Source organism: Coloeus monedula, assembly GCF_965178545.1.
Source record: "Coloeus monedula genome assembly, chromosome: 21".
NCBI lineage: Eukaryota > Metazoa > Chordata > Aves > Passeriformes > Corvidae > Coloeus > Coloeus monedula.
The window spans coordinates 4,625,529-4,646,784 of NC_138801.1; the positions used below are offsets into that span (position 1 = coordinate 4,625,529).

A 21,256-nucleotide genomic window follows, 5' to 3' on the forward strand; every position below is an offset into this window, starting at 1 on the left:
GTGTGTCACAGTGTGTGGTAAATGTTCAGGGCCAGGCACATTTTCTTCCTGCTGTTCCCAGGAGACGAGACTGCTCCCAGCTCAAAGCTTGCTTTGTGCAAGCACTTCCAAAGTGGCAGATAGGTCTTTTTAAAAACCACTGCACTGGTGAGAGGAGAGGGAACTCTCTCTTCTCCCTGCCTCGGCCGTTTGCTGTCAGGATGACTTATGCTGGGAGACTCCCTTCTGCTCGTGTGGTGGGAGCTGGCAGCGTGGCCAGGGTTTGGATACAGGAGAGCATCCTTTCCCAGAGATTGCTGGTGCACCCTGTTTTCTAGCTTTCCCAGAGACTATTTGGAAATACTTCACTTAGAGCAAAGCTGTGGAGTAGGAGGTTGTGTCCGTGAAGCCATAACCAAGGCCTTACTTGACCCTACAGGAAACCTCAGAGAAGCGGATTAAAACAAGCAGTGATTTGTTTCCAAGATAAACTGTTGCCTCTTGGGGGGAACACTAAAGGATGGCTTGTTTCCTCCTGACAGTTATGTTGAATGGACTGTCCCCTCCCAAAAAAATATATGTCTTTTAGAGGATGACAGGGCTTCCAAGAGATGGACAACACCCAGATCCCGTGGAAGCCATTGCTGCAATTCCTGGGACAGCTGCTGGCTGGGCTGGGTCAGACTGGGGAGCAGCAGGAATGGGTGCCATATGGACATCATCTCCACTGCAGGGTGGGTTTTTTTTCCCTTTGAAAAGTATGCTTCAGTCTTGGCTCTTGTCCCAGCACGGCTGCATAACTGGAATTCCAGAGCTGCTTGCAGGCTCCGGAGGAAGGAGGGGGCTCCCTGGCTCCCTTTCTACAAGATGCAACTTTACCACAAGACTGGAAGTTGAGAGGAGTCTGACTAATTAATGCCAGCACACCAAAGGCTTCTCTGCACTGTTCCTTTTGTTAACAGCATGCTGAGAGCCTGTCTGCATCCTTAAATGATTGTTCACGGATCACATAATGAAGATTAATGCATTTTCATGGGTACCTGGGCCTTAAACTGGCATTTTCAGAGTATCTCGTGCCAAGAGATTGTTCTGAAGGTGTATTATGAGACCTAGGAGAGAGAAACATACAGTGATTGTCAATATGGACACATCTGCATTCAAACTTCTAAAATTTCTGCAATGTAATGTTATATTTAGGTCTAAATTGTCTTCAAATTAGGATTAATGTGTGTGAAACTCCACAAGGCAGGAGCTGTGCAAATGTTCCTGCCCCAGTAGCAATAACTCATCTCCCCGAGCTGCTGGTCCAGGCTGCAGGCAGGGAAGCAGAGTCTGCCCTGAGCTAACCCTGCCAGTGCCTCACGCAGGGCTCTGCTTGTCCCAGAGTGACTTGGCTGAGGACAGTCATTTCCTTTCACTCCTGCCCTGCGTGAGCTCCACTGCTGCTTTGCAAAAGCCTGGCTTTTCCTTTGGGTTCGGCAGGTCAGGGACAAAACCCCTTGGAACTCCTGGGTGGAAGATGTCCATCAACTACAAAGTGAAGGACAGCGTGTGCCGCCCGTGTCGTGGGTGCAGGAAGTCCAGCAATGGGGGAGCTGGCACAGAGCTCCTGCTGGAGCTAATTATTTCCTCTACAGGAGCAAAGGATCTTGTTATCAGCACTGCAGTTTTTTGAGTGCCTTCTTGAGCCGTTGAGCAGTGGTTTGGGGTCTAGGCTGGGACTTGGGGTGATGGTTGGTGTATTAGTGCCAGTGAGATCATGAAATACCAGGCCAGCATAATGAATCTGCTGAGCCAAGATGATGTCATGAGCCTGGTGTCTTACGAGGGATTTAGAGGTTTGTGCCATGCAAGTGAAGATGAATAAATGTAGAGCATTTATCCAGGCAGAAAGTAAATACAGAGATTAGACTTGTCATTGTTACTGAGGCAGCTCCAAAAGCTGACAGTGTCCCTGGAGCCAGCGCTGCTCATCCGGAAAGAAATGAGCAGGAAGAGAGAGGAGCCCGTCCTAGAGCCAGTCTCCTTTTAGCCACAGGCATGTGGTGGGGATTTGCATTTTAATTATTTTTCAGTAGTCTTTTAAGCTCTCTTTCCAAAGCATCCACCTCCTCTCCTCTGTATTATGGCCTGCAATTTGTTTTGGGGCCTGAGAATACACCCAGAGCACTGCTGGACTCCACGCAAGGCACAAGGCGCAGCCCCTCAAGGATTAAGGTGGTGGAAGGTAAAGTCTAGCCATTGACCTTTACATTTCCTTTCCTTTGTAGTGGAAAAGCTTTTTTGACCAGGATTCTGGCCTGAGGCTGTTCTCAGTTAAGATTTTTAAGCCCACATCTTTCCTAGGTAGAAACAAAAATACTGCTGCTGAGCTGGGTGCTACTGCTGGGGCTCAGGTGATGGACTAAGCATTGCTTTTTCTTAGCCACTCAGCTCTCCTGAGAAAATGTAGCCTGAATTCCCCAATTCCTGCCTTTGATTCTCTTTCTTTTTACATCACAGTGGTGTCACTTTTCAGCCTGGTTTGAGCAAGTTGTGTCTGTGCTTCTTGAGAGCTCTGTATTGCACCGTCCTTGTGCAGCAGATCCCTCAATGAAGCAGCGCCACAACTGCGTTCCAGCCTGGGGTGTTCTGGATGATGTGATTCTTCTTTCAGTCCACTTGACTATGACCAGCTTTGCAGGTTTTAAAATAAACTCCTCTCCAGCAGATTTAGCATTATTGTCTTTTTTTTTTTTTTAATGGTTGTCAGCTTTGTTTTGGACTTACCCCGATGGCAAATCTTACTAGCACCAGATGTTAAAAGACAGAGGGTTGCTCTTGTTTTTCTTGGCACAATATATTCCCACTGCACCCTGTTTAATATTATCTGAACAGTAATCTGATGATTAGGAGAGATAGTGAAATAAAGCTTTACGCAGATGATCTCTTTTCATCTCTTCAGCTGACTCTTCAAGGCACTGCATTAAAGGATCGGTTTGATAAGGAATTCATCACTCTGGAGGGCAATTACCATTTTTGCTCCCTGTTTTTCACGAATGGGAAGGAGTAGCAGCATAAACTCCTTTATCCTTCAGTGTAACTTTGAAGGCAGTATCCAGCCACTCCTCCCTGGGAGCTGTGTGTTCTGGAACAGACTTGACACAGTAGCTGTTAAATTACAGGGCTGGAGCAAAAAGCATCTTAAATTTGGATCCTGTGGAAAATCCCAGAAAAGCAATAAGCACTTGAAGCAGTTTTCTCTGTGTAGATACTTCCAGCATGCTCAGAGTCATGGTTTCTGGGTGCCTTCACCTCCTTTCCTCCACTCAGGGGATTTTCAGGGTCACTGCATTAGCAGTACTGAGATACCCAGGTTTTCCCCTGCCTAGCAAAGGCTGGATCACACCTTGCTGCTCACTTTCCCTCTGTGAGATGAGCAGCCAGGCTGCTGTTTGTGCAAGAACATGCCTCTCCAGGAAAAACCTGGCTGGTGTATCCCAGGTAGCAATTCCTGCTCTAGTGTGTGGATGGTAAAATAGTGCTGCCTGTGCTAGAAATGTCTTGTGCTGTCACTGCTACGCTGCTGCCAATCTAATTACTTTTTCTTTTGTCTGTCTCTTTCCTTTCCCCATCTTCCTTGTTTTTGTGTTGTGTCTCTGCATCCTGCAGTACAAATCTGTGTTTAGGTCCTACTCCCAGGACTTTGTGCCTCACAACCAGGTCTCCATACCTCCTTTCCTCTCTTCTACCTCTTCCTCCTGCTCCACCCCACCTTTTCCACCCGTCCATCCATCCCAGAGCCCCGACCTAGCGGTGCCCGCTGCAGCCAGCCAGTCACCCAGCACTGTGGATGTGCCAAACTCCTCTTCTCAGGAGAGCAGCTTTAACGGGAATGCTCCTGTCTGCCTTCCTTCTGAAACCTCTTTCACTGATTCTCTCCAGACGCCTTCGGTGAGACTCTCCAAAGAGATGATAACGCACCTTAACACAAGGCTGCCTTTATTTGTTGGGGTTTTTTAAAAGAAAATGTCTCTTGTGTTAATACATGCTAAATTGTGGTCTAGTCTGGCTTCCAAATGAGTGTGAATTGCAGAGAGGAAATTTCATATAAAAATGGTGGCTAGAAAAAAATGGACAACCTCAGCAGGTTTGAGAAACTGTTAAGACATACGTAGGAAACACAAAATGTCAAATGCTGGTGAAGGGGAGAGTTGGCTGTAGCTTCCTGCAGTTGTAATGCAAAGCTGAGGGAGGTAAAGGAGTGTTTTGTGAGGTTGGTAGTTACTAAACACGGGCTCCTAACAGCAGTTCACATCCTGCAGTTGCCACCTGCTCCTGCCTAAGTCACCAGGAGCAGTGGGTGCAGTCCAGCTCTGTCTCTCCTGTGCATAAAAGCTATTGTTCTCTACAGGTTCCTGCTCTTCCCAGTTCCCATCAGCCCCAGCTGTGTGCTTGGTGGCAGCTCATCACATGTTGGTGAAGTTAGGCTAACGCTGTTCCCACGCTGCTAGTTTGAGGTCCCAGATCACTTTGCAGATCACTGAGCAGGTCTGTCCATTACAGATACTTTTTTGAACACCTCATTTTCAAGACAGTTCCTCTTTCGTCTGCTGCGAATCCGAGAGTTGATGGGATTAGAGCTGTCAGCACAGGGCATGCTAGTGCTGCCTCTCTGCCAAGTTTGGAAGAGGGTCACTGATTACAGAGTAAATGTGCAGCTTTTCACGCTTTGGACATGACTTTGCTTTGCATCTTCCTTGCTTTTGGTCCTTGTTATATCCCAGGCGGCCTCGAGTTTGGTTTATTCTGGTGTGATGAGTCTAGTCCATGCTTGTAGCCTTGTTTGGGGCGTACCTTTGATGCCCTTGGGGCTGCAGGGCTGGTCTGTACTCAGCAGGACTGCCCTGGGTAGGACAGGCACTCTGTGTCCAGCTCTGAACACTCCGCTTCCAGCACCTTGAAATCTGCCCGCTGCACTTTGGCAGTCTCACCAGAGTCCACAGCTCTTGCAAGCAGTGCCTGCTGCTGCCCTCCTGCAGCCCAGGGCCCTCGGGATAGTCCTCCAGAGCCAGAAATAATGACCCCCAGGATGGTGCAGCCTCAGTGGCCAGTGCTGGCCACGGAGACAGAGAACAGCTCCGAGTGAGGTGACAGCAGCTGCCGAGGGCAGTTCTGCTCCCAGGTTCTCTCTGCCATGAAGCGCTGGTGGGGGGCACCATCACGGATTTCCTTTCATCCTGTCTCCCTCAGAGTGAAAACGCCAGTGAGGAGGCTGGTGAGGGTGAATATGTCAATCTGTATTCCTCTGGCCAGAGCAACGGGGAACTCCCTCGCTCTGAAGGAGTAAGTAACAACCTGCAGAGGCCGGACCCTGGACGGGGCTGCCTGGTGCATGCCGGGTTCACGCCGGGGCTCACGCGCTTGGCACCGGCCTCTTCTGCACGCCCCGGAACTCCCTATCCTTCTGCTGCCCTGGCTCCCTTGCTGGCCATCCCTCTGCTTGCCCACTCCTGGCTGCAGGTTTGGGGGCCCTCTTGGTGCAGGTGCAGAGCAGGAAATGCTTTTGGGGTCACACTGAGCCCTGGCAGGAGGCAGGGATGGCTTCTCCTGCCGCGCTGTTTCCTTTGCGCTTTGCTGGCTGTTTGGAGCTGCTTGTGTGAAGTTCCCTTCCAGAGAGATGCACCCTGTGCCATCCTGGGACCACGTCTTTTCTTGTAACTGCTTTGCCTTCCCTATTTTAATACAGAAAGCCTTCTGCTTTAAATATTTATTTTTTCTCTTCACTGTTTGGTTGCAAAGTAAGTGATGGATTTAGCATTGTACTCACACACTGTTTCTTCCTTTACTCAAGCCTTGTATCTTAGATATTTCCTAGACGAGCCAGGGCGTTTTCCATTCCAGGGAGGTCTCATCTTCCTGTTGGGTCATAGGAAACTGGCAGAGGTCCATGGTGATCCTTTTGCCTGCCCTCTTCTTGGAAGGCACATCTCCTACAGGATGTCTCCAAGACCTTTATCCATGGTGGTGTTAAATACGCCAAGAGATAGTGCTCCCATCACTTCCCCTCAGGAGACACATCTGGGCAGGCCCATCCTTTTGGACAGCTGTGAGCGAGTTCTCAACTTTGAAGCAAAGGGCTTTACAGATGGAGTCTGGAAAAACCCTGCAGACACCAAGAAACCCAAGCTCAGCAGGGTGTTTCCATGCCGAGTGGATAGCGTGGAGGTGGCTTCAGTCCTGTCTGTTCACTAGAACAGAGCTTGAATTTCCAGGCTTCACTCTGCATGACGTTAAATAATTCTGAACTCCTGACACTGTTGGATTAATATTCCCATTTGCTGTTCATGGCTATTTGTCTCCTTAATAAATGGCTAATTTAAAATGCTGTGTCTTTGCTCTGAGCTCTCTACCTGCTGTTCCATGCCGCTGATTGAGCTGGTTCTGCTTTTTTGCATTAGCCTCATTTCCACAGCCCTGAGTTGTGGAGTGGAAACGTTGCATCATTGCAAAACCTATTCTGATGGGAGAGAAGGGAGGTAGGAAGCAGTGAGCATCCACCCCCTGAGGCAGGGGGGGCTGTGATCAGGAGGGGAACTGAAACTGGAGAGCTTAGAGCTGGCTGTGTCTGTTTGGATTAAAGCAGGAGGCAAAGTATATTTCAACAGGAAGGGCTGGAGGAAAAATAAAAGGTCGTGAGAGGGTTAAAATCCAAGACAACAGCAGACTTGTGTTGTAACTTTCAGCATCATTTCACAATGTTGAAAGCAAACAGTACTAATTACACTGGTCTCCAGAGATGGTCCCAAATTTCCTGTCTGATTAACTTCTGTGTTTTCCTGGCATTTGGCATTAACTTGCATCAATCTTTAACCGCTCTGTAGGAATTTACAGTAAAGGGCCATTTAGAGGCAGGCAGACTGTAAATGCAAGGCTCGCTGGGCTCAAGGACCCCGTGTAATGATGAAAAACTCCTTTCTCTTGGCAGGAATCTCCCCCTGTCAAAGACGGCCACTCCAAAGACTCCGCTTTGAACAGCAGTGCCATGGGGAAGGAGGGTAAAGATGGTGCTGAAAGGTGAGCCTGACCCCCTGGTGTCCTCCTTCCAGATTTGAAGGGTGCAGAGTCCCAACATCCCCTCTGCCAAACCATCCTTGGGGCTGCCTGCTCTGCCCTAAACCTCCTGCATGTTGTCTAAACTTCTGAGCCCACTTTTATTGCACAGCCAGTGCGTGGTGGGATCCTGGTGAACGAGAAGGATCCTGACAAGATATCCTTGCTGAACTCAAGGAGCCTGTGGGGGTTCATGCAGCCTGTGTTAGCCATCCTCAGTCCATCTCATTGGCAGTGCTGCCACTGACACTGGCTGCTCCCTCCTGCTTCCAGGGAGATGTGTGAAAAGAGTCTGCATTGCTGTTTGGAATAGTCTTCCAGAGGGAAATTTCTTCCTAACCCTGCTCGTTAGAGGCTGGCTGAGGCCCTGGAGCAGGAGGCTTTACATCCTTTCTAATGCTCTTAGCTATCATTTGCCTATGTAAATGAAGAGGTGCAAGCTGTAACAGATGGGCTTCAGGAGGAGTGGAGTGAGTGCTTCCCTGCTGCTCGAGATTGCTCTGCAATTGCATTTCTAAAGCAAAAATAGAGAACAGCGTTGATTTGTGTGTGACAGTCAAGTTCCCTCCCCCATTTTCCTATTTTCCTGCAGTTGGTTTGAGGGTTTTAAACCCTACAGTGAAGGAGACAACACAGGAGTGCTCTGCAAAGCTCACTATCTGCTCAAAGCACTGACTGGTGCACGGGATTTTGGCCTGTGCCTGGGGAAAGCTATAAGGAACATCAGTACTTTTTCTTTTTTTTTTTCTTTAGAACTACAGGCACAGAGAGGACATCTCCTGGCACAAGAGTACCAGCCTTTGGGGGTAGAAATTCTAGAGGGGGATGTACACCAAAAAAATGGTCATGATTTTCTGCTCTATTTTCCTGCAGAACAAGGGCCTGTCATCTCGCCTTGTCTCAGCACAGCAGGTCATGAACTGACTAAGATATGTATGTGTAGAGTGTGCTCAGTCTCTGTACGCTTGAGGAAGGGCTTAAATTTGTGTGCACTAAAAATTTGGTGGATTAAGGAGACATGGAAGTGTGTACTTATAGTAAAATCCTGTCTGCCAGAAATGCGGACAGACAGGTGTTCAGGTCCTAAAGGTTTATCTTTCTCTTTTCCAAGAGATGCTCAAAGCAACAGAGTTAGAGCCAGACTTGTTTGCAGAAGATTTACTTCCAGAGTGTCTGTGTACTTACTGTCATTTGATGAAGGTTATTTCCCTTTTTTTTCACAGGCAGCCACAGTCACCAGATACTTTGGAGTCATCACAGCTGGAGGAAGAGGTAGATGAGCTGTCCCTTATTGACCACAGTGAAATCATGTCTAGATTAACACTGAAGCAAGAGGTAGGTGCATTCAGGGTTTGTTTTTGTACTCTTTGGTTTACTCTGAGCTGAAATCTCTGTGTGCACAAACAAGGCATCACCTTTTATTTGCTAGGAAAAACTAGGTTGCAGCAGAAGTGGGGGTATGTGTGAAGGCAGCTGTTAAAGTATGAGATTCTGGTGCAGGCAGGGAGCACCAGCAGTGAGTGAGGATTTAGCAGAAGGTGAGATGTCTCCCTAAAAACCAGCACATCTTGTGCCCTTTTCCCAGTCTGCCCCTTCCCACTTCTTCAGCCTCTAACAGTCTGAAATGAATCACCTGAGAGCCTGAGCACAGTAAATCCGGGTGTGGGTGATGGTGTTGGCCTTTCTCTCTGACAGCAGGTTCAGCAGGTGAATGAGCAGGACATGATGTTACTGATGTGGAAAAGCAGCCAAAGGAACTGTTTCTGTGTTTGAGAAATAGCTTTGTGTTCAGCTTTGGGTGCACTCCCAGCCAGCTTTGCTCACTGTGCTCTTGAGCCACGCTGTCTTTGACATGCAGCTGGAGGGAACATGCAGGCTTTTGAAGCTTTCAGACTGTCAGGGGGCTTGGCTGAAAAACAGAGAGAATGGATCATTTACTGGCACTTTAGGAGTGTTCTTTGGTCAGCTGAGATGTGCAGGAGAGAGTGAGAAGCTTTTACTTGTTCTCTAAGTAGTATTTCATGACTCTTGCCAGAGGGTCACCTGAAAAATTCCCATTTTAGACAGAGCTGCTCCATGGCTGTAATCCATGGCTGTTTCACTGTTTTGCATATTGAAGTGATAAAGACATTCCTAAGGGAAGCCAGACACAACTCCAGCCTCCTCTGATGAATTGTTTCCTTTAAAAAACATTTAAAAATCAGTGATTTCTGAACATTTGGGACTAGCAGATCTGTGTCTTAGTGTCTTTTTTCTTCCTTTTCTTTCTGATCTACATGTTTGAAGCAGTACAGAACTGTCACTGCAAGCTGCTTCCTGCAGTATGGGAGCTGCTGGCTGAGTGGTGGATCAGTTTTGCATATTTTAAGTTGTGAAATGCAGTAGCTAGAAGAAAGATGTGTTTTAGAGAGTCACAGGGACTTTCTAAAACAGGTCAAGGCAGGGGTCAAGCAATTAACAGGGCTGTTTTCTTCTTCCAGTTATTGGATCGTTTCAGGTGACCTCCAGCCAAATATTTCCAGATTAGGGAATTAACTCACAGGGTTTTGATGTTCCAGGAACATGCAAGCTGAATGCATGACCTCCCACCCCACAGCCACTGTGGTACGTGGTCCTGCACTTTGAGACAGTTCACACAGTGCTGCTGCCCTGTTAAAGGTCTTCTGGGAGTATTTGTGGCATTTCTGCTCATTCTTCTGTGGGCAGAAGGTTCAGCTTTCACTGAGCTTCACAACCTGGCCTTAAGGAGTCAGAGATCCCAAGATCAGCCCAGCTCCTCATCTGGGACACCAAATGCTTTATTCAAATTCCAGGATTATCCCAGCACTGAAGACCATGTCCCAGCTTGTGCTGCGAGCAGTGCCAGGAACTGTGTGTGTGCTGCCAGTTGTTGCTGAGCTGGAACCCCAGCGATGTTAAACTAGGCCTAAGGGAGCTTGGGCTGTGCCTGACGTGGCTGTGTTCCCATTGCAGGGGGATGATGGGCCAGATGTCCGTGGTGGATCTGGAGACATTCTGCTGGTGCACGCCACAGAGACCGACAGGAAAGGTACGTGGAGCAGCAGGGCAGAGCTGGGGGCACAGCCTGGCACGGCTTTGGCTGCCTGTCCTCTGCCCCATGGCCACACACAGCTGGGCTGGGGGAGAGTCTGCAGGGGTCCTCTGAGCTTGGCAGGTTGTGTTTATCTGTGGGAGATGGAGGTAAGCTGGATAAGCGCCTGGTGGTTCCATTTAGCAGCAGGGATGGGATTAACTCCTCCCAGCCCTTGCCTGGATCTGGAAGATGAGGCACACCAGTGACAGTGCTGTGTTGGTGTCCCTGTACCTGCTGAGCTGGGCCACTGCCTGTTGTGCATGGATCCTGTTTCTAGTGGTGTTCTTTGTCCTTTGAATTTCAGGAAGTGGTGATGTACTGGAATGGTTGTTGCATCAAAGTAGGAAAAAAGGGATGTTAGTTTGGGTCTAATGCAGTACCCGTGGACATCAGGAGTCTGTTCAGGTGGTGCTCTGCTGACACCCCGTATTTTCAATTTACTGTGCCACCTCCTAGTGCCACTCTGTACCATTTGTGTCCTGGTAGCCACCCAGACCAGTTCAGAGAGGGAATCCACAGTACAAAAGAAGAGACGTGGGTGAGGAGAGGGGATGTCAGCAATCCTTAGCTCTAGATTTGTTAAAACCCCTCTTCATCTGTCCAAACCCAGTCAGCACACACATGAAGCAGCTCCTTTCCAAGACCTGTGGCAAAGACAGCCTTTGCAGTGTTTCCAGAGAGTTATTTGAACCTGCCAAACACATTTGTGCTGATGGCCTTAACCAGGATTGATCTCCTTATCTCCTGGGAGGCAAAACACTAACCCTCTGAATCACTCAGCGCTCATAGTTTAGAGGTTGATAGTCAAAGGGGAAATATCTGTCATGTACGTTTTTAAATGACAGGGGTTTTACTGTAGCATAAGATGTTTGCAATTACTTACCAGCACCATTCAGCTAGCAAGAAAATCCTTCCCCTGACAGCTGTGTTTCTCAGTTTGCACTGGGCATCAAATCCAGGCAGAAAGGACCAAAGTTAGGAACACACCAGAGAGGAGGGTTGTGCCAAGGCTGGAAATGTATATTAAAGAAAATAGTCTAAATGAGATGGTGGAAATATCCCTTATAAACATGCTGAAAGTGGAATAGAGAAACTCTGCTTTACTCCTGCTGTTCTCTGGAGCAAGCATCACCACGAAGAACTTCTCTACTGTCTGTTCCTGTTGAAAGACAGCTGCTTGATAAGGGCATGAGTGCTGGACCTCCAGTTCATGAACAGGGGGCTCTGAGGGTTTTGCAAGCACTGGGGTGAGAGCTGTGGAGAACCTTTCAGACCTGGAAAAAGCTAGAGCAGGGTTTTATCCTCCCAGTGGTGCAGCTGTGGAGAGCTGGGTGGAGGGAGCTCGGGCAGGCGACAGTTTCCAGTGCCTGAGCCCGGCCTCACAGGCGCTGCCAAGCCACGGAGCACAGAGGAATTTGTGCTATGCTAACCCACTGTTTGGGTGACTGAGAGGGTTAATGAATTAAGCTTACAATGAGAAGAATTCGGGGCTTGTAAATCAATCAGCCATACGGCACAGAGGGGTAGAGTTAAGAGGCTTTCCTTTAAAGATGAATTTCTTGGCAGCTTCAAGTGCCAGAGCAGACCAGCTGTATTACCTCACATTGCCTTTTGGGCAGATGGGAACCCAGAATAAATGTAACTCCACGCCCTGGTGCATGATGCGTCTTGTCCATTTGAGTTTTCTGAAAAAGCTAAATGGCATAAGGAATAGAGACCTGTGGTCTTCAGGAATAAAATCCATGGTCAGTTAAGTGCTCACAACCACACACACTTGCTGTGAGTGCAGGATTAGAGCTGGACAAGGCTTGGGGCTCACCCCTGATGTGACCACCCAGCCTCTGTTGTCTGTAACCAAGAGGCAGCAACGCTTCCTGATTGAAGAGCAAGAGGAAGGTGAGGTTCCTGCCAAGAGAAACACTGCAGGTAGAGAGGTACCACTCTCCCTCTGTGCCCTGCTCCTTCCCACCTCACAGCAGTGGCTGGGTGTTACAGCACATGGGTATGGGGTGTTTCCTGTCGTGGCTGGAACAAGCTCTGCATGTACAGCCGAGCCTGGGCAGGCACAACAGCAGCTTTTGCTCCCTGTCTGCCCTTGGTGCAGTGCTGCTGGCAGGGGCAGGATGCCATCCACTGCACACCCTGCTGCCATGCCCCTGCTTTATACTGGCACTAATGCCTAATGCTCCCATTTTGGCACTGCTGTCCACAGTGACCAGGCATTGGGACTGCGAGTGTTCTGCAGTCTTGACCTGACATCTGCATTCCTGTTTGCAGTTCCTGCTTCTTCAAATTCCATCCTCTGTGCCCATGATAATGCCCAAAGCCTTTGCAATCTTAGGCCCTGTAACAACCCATCCTGCAGATGAATTCACACAGGCTGACTGCATGCACCACGTCTCTGTTGGGGCAGGGTCACGGGTTGTGGCAGCGTCAGTTTTTGCAGTGCAATTTGCTTTTCTTTTGGCTGGGAATAATCTTCTATTTACACTGCCCTGGGACTTCCTGGAACTCAGCAAGGGCAGATCTGCAGCACCACAGCATACATGTGTGTTCCTCATGGGGAGGGCAGAGTGACCTGCCTGAGCACCAAAGCCAGAGTAGGCATCACCTCTTGCCATCAGATCTTCTCTTTAAAGCATCCCCAAGGTCTAAACTCCGTTTTTCCTTTACACATTATTGATAGCTCCTGTCCCACAAGCAGGTGTTTTTCACTGACCCTTTTATGAGGCACAAGCCCGAGTGCTGCAAGTGGGAGGCAGGGCCAGGCCGGTGGGGACAGGGCAGTGTCACTGCTGCTCTTGTGCCAAAGGGTCCATCTGCTGGTAAGGACCAACAGCACAGCATTTCTGGGAAGTTCATTCGTGCCAAAATGTGTCCATGTCCTCCTCTGTACATGTGGGTTCAACCTTACAAGAAACTCCTTTTTCTGAAAGCAAGGTTGACTGAGGCTTTCTTGCCTTTTTCCCTAGATCTGGTGCTGTACTGTGAAGCCTTTCTGACTACATACAGGACATTTATTACCCCTGAAGAGCTCATCAAGAAGCTGCAGTACAGATATCCTTTTACTACTGACAGTTCACTCCCACCAGGAATCAGAGCTGGACAGTTGTCATGGAGGGAGCTGGTGGCAAGTTTTTTGGTCAAAAGCCTGCTGGGAGCATGGTCAGTGATGTGCTTGCCCTGATGGTGTCCCAGGCAGGAATTCCTTCCCCTCCAGTCTCTCCAATGGGAATTGCTGCAGACCAGGTCCAGTCACAGTGGATACTGGACCTGAGAGTTGTCTCCTGAGGGTCCTGGCTAGGAAGAGGAGCAATTCAGGGTTTCTGTATGTCACTGGGGACCTGGTCTTTTATTTGGGACATCTCATTTGTAGAGTGGAGACCAGAGCACCTTCTGGCTTCCAGAGGGGCCCTGGGCATTGCCTGCATGGGCAGGTGTAGAGATGATTAAACCATCAAGACCTTCTCTCTCTTACTGCAGTAAACTCAGCCATGAAGATGCTGTGCTCTTGGCCTCCCAGTCCTGAACTGAGCTTGTAACTGGTAACAAGGCAGGGCCCTGATGTGCAGGGTGAGCATTCCTGGCAGAGGATGGAGAAGGCCTCTCCCTGAGCAGCCTGCTGCCATTCCCTGCCCTTGGCCCCTTTCCCGTGGCTCCTTTCCCTGCCAGCGGAGCAGGGCAGGGTTTGGGTCCGGGCAGTGCCGAGGCCTCGTGGGCTCTGGTGCTGTGCACCCACGTCAGAGGGAGCCTGACGTCAGCGTGTCCTGCTGCAGCTCATCAGTGCCATCTGCAGCAGAGCCGCTGCTCCGCCTGGGACCGGCGGCCAAGGGCACGGCACGGCTTGGCCCAGGTGACAATCCCATCTGGGGTATCCCTGCAGGTCCCTGCCAGTGCTGACTTACTGATAACCTTGTCCTCTGTCCCTTTGGCCACCTGGCAGAAGGTTTTTCAACCTGTGCTGTCTCCCCTGTCACTGTCCTCATTGCAGCAGATTGGGCAGCAAGGAAGGTAGAGATGACATCTGAGATCTGTTGAGACCAGATGTCACAGGCCAGTGGGGGAGATCACTGCAGGGGAGTGCTGCTCATTAAATTCCACCTTAGAGAGAACAATTTCAGGGTACACCTGCTCTGAATTCTGCGAGGTGAAAGCACCTCCTGACACCCCCTGCTACCAGCAGCTGGTATCAGTTTAATACCATCTTAATTAGAGCCATATCAGTGTCCCTTATCTCCTGGAAATCAAACACCAGTTTCCATCAGGACAGAACAGTGTGGTGTTCTAATGTGGCTGCCCCATCCCTGGAAGTGTTCAAGGCAAGGCTGGATGGAGCTCTGAGCAACCTGGGACAGTGGAAGGTGTCCCTGCCCATGGGAGGCAGTGGAACTGGATGATTATTAAGGTCCCTTCCACCCCAAACCAGTCAATGATTTTATGGTTCCTCGAGGCAGCTGGGAATTGCACTGATGCTGGTCTGGCCACACTGAGTTGATTCTTTAATTTGCAACCAACATATGAGAAGTTTTGCCACTTCCCGGACACGTTCAAGAAGCGAGTCAGTAAGAACACCTTCTTCGTGCTGGTGCGAGTGGTGGATGAGCTGTGGTGAGTTGCCTTCTTCATTCTGGGATGCAGGGTCAGTAACACACAGAAATCTGGCAGCTGGGAAAATGTGGGTTTTAGGGAAGATATGTTTTTTTAACCCTATCTATAATGACAGCTGAAATCCCCGACCCTGACCAGCGAAGACACCTGTAGTGCTGAACCCTCGTGTTGGAAGAACAGGTTCTTCCTGTGTGTCCTAACTGGGTCAGTGGTTTTAAAATAACAAGTAAAAGGGGAATCTGTGGGAAAGGAAGAGCTGGGAAGAAGAGGAATTCCAGTCACCCAATTCTGCTTGTAGGAAAGAGCAGTGACACTCAGTACAGATACAAACCCCAGAGTTTGGTGTCTTAGCCCTGGATTTTCCATCTTCCTCTCAGCTTGGTGGAATTGACGGAGGAAATCCTGAAGCTGCTGATGGACCTGGTGTTCCGGCTGGTGTGCAGCGGGGAGCTGAGCCTGGCCAGAGTGCTGCGCAAGAACATCCTGGACAAAGTGGATCAGAAGAAAATGCTGAGCTACGCCAACTCCATCAAACCTCTCGCGGCCCGAGGCGTGGCAGCCAGGTGAGGGAAGGTGCACATAACCATGTCTTGGTCCTCTGAGAGCCAGGGCATCCCTTCCCTGGGAACACAAGAGTTTCCTCAGTTCAAAATACGAGAAAGATAAGAAAACAGGTCACATTTTCTGAGCCTTTGTACTTCCTCCTTGTTTTTCACAGGCCAGGGACACTGCATGATTTCCACAGTCATGAAATAGCCGAGCAGCTGACCCTGCTGGATGCTGAACTCTTCTATAAAATCGAGGTACAGAGATAAGGATGGGCTGAGGGCAGTGGGAGGGGTTGGACCCTCTGCAATTCTGGTATTCCCTGCCAGCTCTCCCAGACACCTGCTGGATTGTAGGGCACAGCTGATCTTGTGTCAGCAAGTGGCTGTGAACACAGGCTGCAGCTCGGAATCTTGGGGTAGAAATCCCATTTTAATATGTGGTGTTTTCCCACTTCTCTCCTCTTCTTCCTTGGCAGATCCCAGAAGTTTTGCTTTGGGCAAAGGAACAAAATGAAGAGAAGAGCCCCAACCTGACACAGTTCACAGAGCACTTTAATAACATGTCCTACTGGTAAGGAGCTCAGAACAGCCATGGCACTGAACTGTGCTTAACTTCCAGTGCCTTGCAAATATTCCAGATATTCCTCGTAGGCTTGGGTTCCTTTGTTACAAATGGGATAATGTATATTTTTGGCCTGGAAGTAGATGCAGAGCACTTACCAAAGACCCCCAGAGCACAGCAGAAATAAAATTCTGGAGGATTGTGGAAGGCCTTGTAACCCAGAGGAAATAATTATCAGTATCACTGAGCCCTTGAAACAAACATTCCCCATGCAAATAAATGCACTCTGTGAAATTGCCCTGTCTTTGCTGTGGATTAGAATGCTCCATTTAAGTTGGAGGTATTGTGAACTTTTTAGTATTGGCTCATCCCTGTCAGTGATCAGTTTTCTTAATGAAACATGAGGAAATCTGAGCTCTGCTTAAGTAGGTTTATCTTTTATTCTGTCTGTTCTTCCAGGGTCCGTTCAATAATTATGCTACAAGAGAAAGCCCAGGACCGAGAGAGGCTGCTCCTTAAATTTATAAAGATTATGAAGGTATCAGCTTGGTTTTTCCTGTGAATCACACACACTGCTGCTTAAAGGAGCAGGGGAGTGGGGCCCTCTGCTTGGTACAGCTGTTTGATGCTAGAAGGCTTTTCAGAGCTCTCAAGTAACTGGAATATTCTCCTTCTTTACAGCACTTACGAAAGCTGAATAATTTTAATTCCTATCTGGCCATTCTTTCTGCACTGGATTCTGCACCCATCCGAAGGCTGGAGTGGCAGAAGCAAACCTCAGAGGTGAGGAGCAGTGGGGGCTGTGATCTTTGGGAGAAGGGTAAGTGTGGTTATGTGTGAAACAGCTGAGTGGTTTAACAGCTCAGCAGTGTCCCGGGGTGGAGGGATGGTGGATGACTGCTCTGCAGTGGGTAAAATGCCACAGTGCTGGAGGCCTGCAGCGTGGCTGGGCATTCTGAGCTGCACGAGTGCCAACACAGCCACAGGGGAGAACAGCCTCCTCCTCCTCTTCCTCCTCCTGCAGCCCAAGGCTTGGGGAGGCTGAAGGCAGCAATGTTCTGCGTGAACACCCCAGGGTCAGGCTGAGGAAATCAGCTGGAGGTGTTTGCAGGATGATATTACCTCCCTGCTCTGTGTGGCTCTCTGGGGGGAGGTGACAAAGAAAATGGGTTTGCAGCAGCAAAGACAGGTGTCACCACAGGATTTGTGTCCTGCAGGGCCTGGCTGAGTACTGCACCCTGATCGACAGCTCCTCGTCCTTCCGCGCCTACCGGGCAGCCCTGGCCGACGTGGAGCCCCCCTGCATCCCCTACCTGTGAGTGGGCAGTTCCTTCCTCTGCCATTGCTTCCACACATTAGAATGGTTCCTTCAAGGATTTCTCAGCAGCTGCTGCTGAGCTCAGCCCTTGCCTTTTGCCCAGCATCTGGGGTAAGGCAGCACCATGCCACGTCAGCCCACAGGCCCTCTCTGGAGCAATTTGTCTGGGCCAGGGTGGCCAGCTGGGGGTGTTTGCATCTTTGGATCTGCTGCTGGGGAATGTTTCCCTCTGGATAAGGTTGCCATTTTGGTGGCAGTGGGAGGCTGTTGGATTTTGTTGGGCTGCCTTTTGGCTGGCCACCCTGCCTTGTGTGACTAACCTCTGTGTCTGTTTGCCTACTCCCTTGGCCTGCTGCCCCTTTCCCTCTTTCAGAGGCCTGATTCTGCAGGACTTGACCTTTGTCCATCTGGGAAACCCTGATTACATTGACAGCAAAGTGAACTTTTCCAAGCGCTGGCAGCAGTTTAACATCCTGGACAGCATGAGGTGCTTCCAGCAAGTGTAAGTGCAGCAGTGGGGGTTCTGAGCTGGCTTTGGGGCACCACCGTGGGGATTGGGGCGGGGAGCTTGGACATGGAAGCCCCTGTGCAAGGGGGAAGGGAGATGTAAGGAGAGCTGGGAGCAACAGGGCTCTAATCAATCTCCTTCCCTCTCGGTTGGATAAACATTGTGAGGACATTATTCTGATATTAGTTTTGAGATCCAGACAAGTTTTGCCTTCAGGTTTTGCCATTGCTGGTTCCTGTGTTCTCTGGGATATTTGGGGTTTTCTTCAGTGCTGTCTTGCAGCAGAGGCAGCAAATCCAAGTGCTGATTTCTGTGTGATAGGTGCCTTTTTCCCCCCAGTTCAGCAATGGGTTTTTCCCCTTTGTGGTGTGACAGCACTGTCATGAGTACATAGTGCTGGATGTCCTCAGAGCAGGACAGGGGTGGCCCAAAGCTGGGAGAGGTCCCCAGGTAGCCCTTGTTTAACTTCAGCTCCTCTTTGGTTTTCCAGACATTACGACATCAAAAGGAACGACGACATAGTGTCATTCTTCAACGACTTCAGCGACCACCTGGCTGAGGAGGCCCTGTGGGAACTGTCCCTGAAAATCAAACCTCGGAACATCACGAGGCGGAAAACAGATCGGGAAGAGAAAACCTAGGAGGAGGGGTTGTGCGAGGAGAATTGCTCCGCAGAGGCGCCGAGGGCAGCTATGAGACTGGAGTTCAATGTTTGTACCTGCCACTGGATGACACACCCTCCCTCCCAGCTGGCAGCCATCCCTGGGGGTGGGAATGCCGGGTGCTCGCAGCCGGCCGGAGGCGCCGGCGCAGCCGCCGAGGGCAGAGATCGGCCGGTGCTCACTGCACTCGCCCTCCTCCTCCTCCCGTCCCTCTGTGCCATGAACCAGCTTTAACCCCGGGGACAGAGCTGTGTGGAAGGAGCGTCCCACGCAAGCGTGCTGCTGGTTTGCTGGCCCGTTGCATCCAGGTGTACCCTGGCTCTTGTTTCCATCCGCAAAGCAGGGGCAGAAGGAGCTCAGCACCCACTGACTCATCTCCGGAGCGGCGTCGGGCAGCAGCAGCCGTGGAAGCCAAGGGTTGGAGTCTCCCCTGCAATGCCACCTTCCCAACGTGTTCACGAGGATGGAAGCGTCTCCCGCTGCCTGCCAGAGGAGCTCTGCTGTCAGAGAGCTGCTTGTGTTTACAGGGGTCTCGGCTCACCCCAGATCTCTGGCGCCTTCTTCACGGGAGGAAGGCACCGGTCGTAGATACGGAAGAGGCACTGAAAATGTGGGCAGGGACCCGCCATCTCCAGTCATCACATCCCCCTCCTCCTCTCAGATCTCATTATTTAAGCAACGGTAAATCCCTCTGAACCTGGAAACATGGACTGCCTGGGTACTGGGGGTCACCTGTCTGTGACCCCGTGTCTCTTAGCGATGGTACTTAGCTTTTGCACAGGAAATGCTGTAGGATACAGACTGTACATACCTAGTGTTTAGAACCCCCTGGGGATTTTTGATGCATGTCTGAATACCGATGAGTTTATAGGAAAAAAAAGAAAAGTGCAAACCAGTCTGTACAAAATCCACAACTAGTGACAATGTTGTTCCAAGTGCTGGATAAAGGAGGCTCCGGGCGGCCAAGTGGGCACTGGCTGCAGAGCAGGGGCAGGAGCCTCGTGGAGGAGCCAGAGGATCCATTTCTGGGTTGGAAATGGGAACCAGGAAGGAGCCCTGTGCCCAGCTGAGCCACCCTGTCCTCCCACCCCACTCCTCTCTCCTCTCTCTGTTGCCAAATGTTTTTCTCCGGGGCTCCCCGTTGGGACCCTCGGTGCTGTGCTTTGAGACCCCCACTTTGGCAGGACCCCCAGCAGGTCCCTGTCCCCAGTCCTGCCGTGCTGGTGCCAGCAGGGCAGGGACAGCCCAGCATGGAAGGGCAAGGCAGGGGTGTCATTTCCCACACACAGTGTTAACCCCAATCTGTTCAGTGTGCCTTATTCAGCCCTTCTGTCCCCCCTCTGTGTCCCACCCAGCATGTCCTCTCCAGCACAGCCCCCGCCAGGCCATTTCACATCCCTCCTCTCTGTCCTGCTCCAGTGGTTTGCAGCTGGATCGTGGGTGTGAGTGTGCCCTGCAGGTTTCAGCAGCCTTGCAAGCCTCTCATCTCCCTGTCTTGTGGTCACAGGTTTTTACAGGGTTCTGACAAAATCCTGCAGGTTTAGGGCAGCAGCTCCCAAGGAATAGAGACGTGGAGTTCCACAGAGCATCCTTAATTTATTTCTCAATAGCAGCTCTGTGCCTGCTAAAGCCTCTGTTTGTTCTGGGTGAATCAGAGCTGCACTCCTTTCCTTCTCCAAGCAGATTGCAAAGCCTTGGCTGGCTCTGCCTGACCCTCAGGAGGGAGCAACAGCCCGGGGTTGTACCCAGCTTGGCTATTTCCCTCAACATTCAGGCATGGGACTCATACAGTGGCCAAGCACAGAGAGACCCCCTGCCCACGAGGGCATCTTCTGGGGGAGGGGCGTGTGGGGTTCAACACAGTTCTGTGCAGCCCCAGAGCAGGAGGAGCAGGAATCTTTTGTGCTGAACCACAGTGTCCGAGCCAGAACACTTCAAAAGTGGTTTATTTTCATGGCACTGAGGGCACTGGAGCTGTGTGTTGTGTCCAGCCAAGGCTTTGCAATCCCCAAAGGCTTCCCAGGAAGTAATGCCCATGTTTCCTTTGTAAATAAGGTCTTTTAAAAGCCCAGCGTGGCGAGGTGGTGAAAAGGCTGATGAATACACCCAGGATGTGGTGTGGGCTTCACCCTGGTGGCTCTGAGCAGCCCTTGGGTGCTGTGGCCAGGCTCTCCTAGGAGAGCCGTGTGTGGTGGTGGCTCTGGAATCACAGCCCTGGGGGTTCAGAGGGCAGAGGGACAGGAGGGGGCAGCTTGTCTTCATCCAGCCGAGTGACCGTGGTACGTGAGGGGTGAGCAGGTGGCTCGTGGGTTGGGCTCACAGGGTGGCAGTGACTGGGGTTCCACAGGGCTCCTCCTTGGCCCTGTGCTCTTCAGCATCCTCATTAATGACCCGGACACAGGACTGGAAGGGATGCTAAGGAAATCTGCTGACAACACTAAATTTGGGCACCACAGTATAAAAAAGGCAGGAAGCTATTAGAGTGTTCAAAGGAGACCATAAGGATGGGGAAGGGTCTGGAGGGGCCTTGTGAGGAGCAGCTGAGGGCACTTGTTCATCCTGGAGGAGACTGAGGGGAGACCTCACTGTGGTCTTCAGCATCCTCACAAGGGGCAGCAGAGGGGCAGGTGCAGATCTCTTCACTTGTGACCAGTGACAGGACCTGAGGGAACGGCTGGAGCCGAGTCAGGGGAAGTTTAGGCTGGATATCAGGAAAAAGTCCTTCCCCCAGAGCGTGGTGGGGCACTGAAGAGGCTCCCCAGGGCAGTGGTCACAGCACCAAACCTGTCTGAGATCAAGAAGCGTTTGGACAACGCTCTCACATGGTGGGATTTTTGGGGTGTCCTGTGCAGAGGCAGGAGTTGGACTCAGTGACCTTGATGGGT

General features: G+C 50.6%; 1 protein-coding gene across 5 annotated transcripts in view; it reads left to right on the top strand.

Moving 5' to 3' along the window:
- Positions 1-19,256, top strand: part of RAPGEF1 (Rap guanine nucleotide exchange factor 1) — an 82,279-nt gene extending 63,023 nt beyond the window's left edge. For 3 of the 5 annotated variants that reach the window (XM_082295439.1, XM_082295440.1, XM_082295441.1), the window contains exons 12-26: positions 3,631-3,912; positions 5,212-5,304; positions 6,947-7,035; positions 8,295-8,406; positions 10,045-10,120; positions 13,138-13,222; positions 14,681-14,773; positions 15,151-15,336; positions 15,492-15,576; positions 15,798-15,892; positions 16,343-16,421; positions 16,565-16,666; positions 17,101-17,198; positions 17,575-17,703; positions 18,200-19,256. In XM_082295439.1, coding sequence (XP_082151565.1) covers positions 3,631-3,912; positions 5,212-5,304; positions 6,947-7,035; positions 8,295-8,406; positions 10,045-10,120; positions 13,138-13,222; positions 14,681-14,773; positions 15,151-15,336; positions 15,492-15,576; positions 15,798-15,892; positions 16,343-16,421; positions 16,565-16,666; positions 17,101-17,198; positions 17,575-17,703; positions 18,200-18,350 — 1,755 coding nt within the window. In that variant the 3' untranslated portion in view covers positions 18,351-19,256. The remainder of the gene's footprint in view (positions 1-3,630; positions 3,913-5,211; positions 5,305-6,946; positions 7,036-8,294; positions 8,407-10,044; positions 10,121-13,137; positions 13,223-14,680; positions 14,774-15,150; positions 15,337-15,491; positions 15,577-15,797; positions 15,893-16,342; positions 16,422-16,564; positions 16,667-17,100; positions 17,199-17,574; positions 17,704-18,199) is intronic. The other 2 variants (XM_082295442.1, XM_082295443.1) reach the window with 2 other exon arrangements.
- The last annotated feature ends 2,000 nt before the right edge of the window (positions 19,257-21,256 follow it).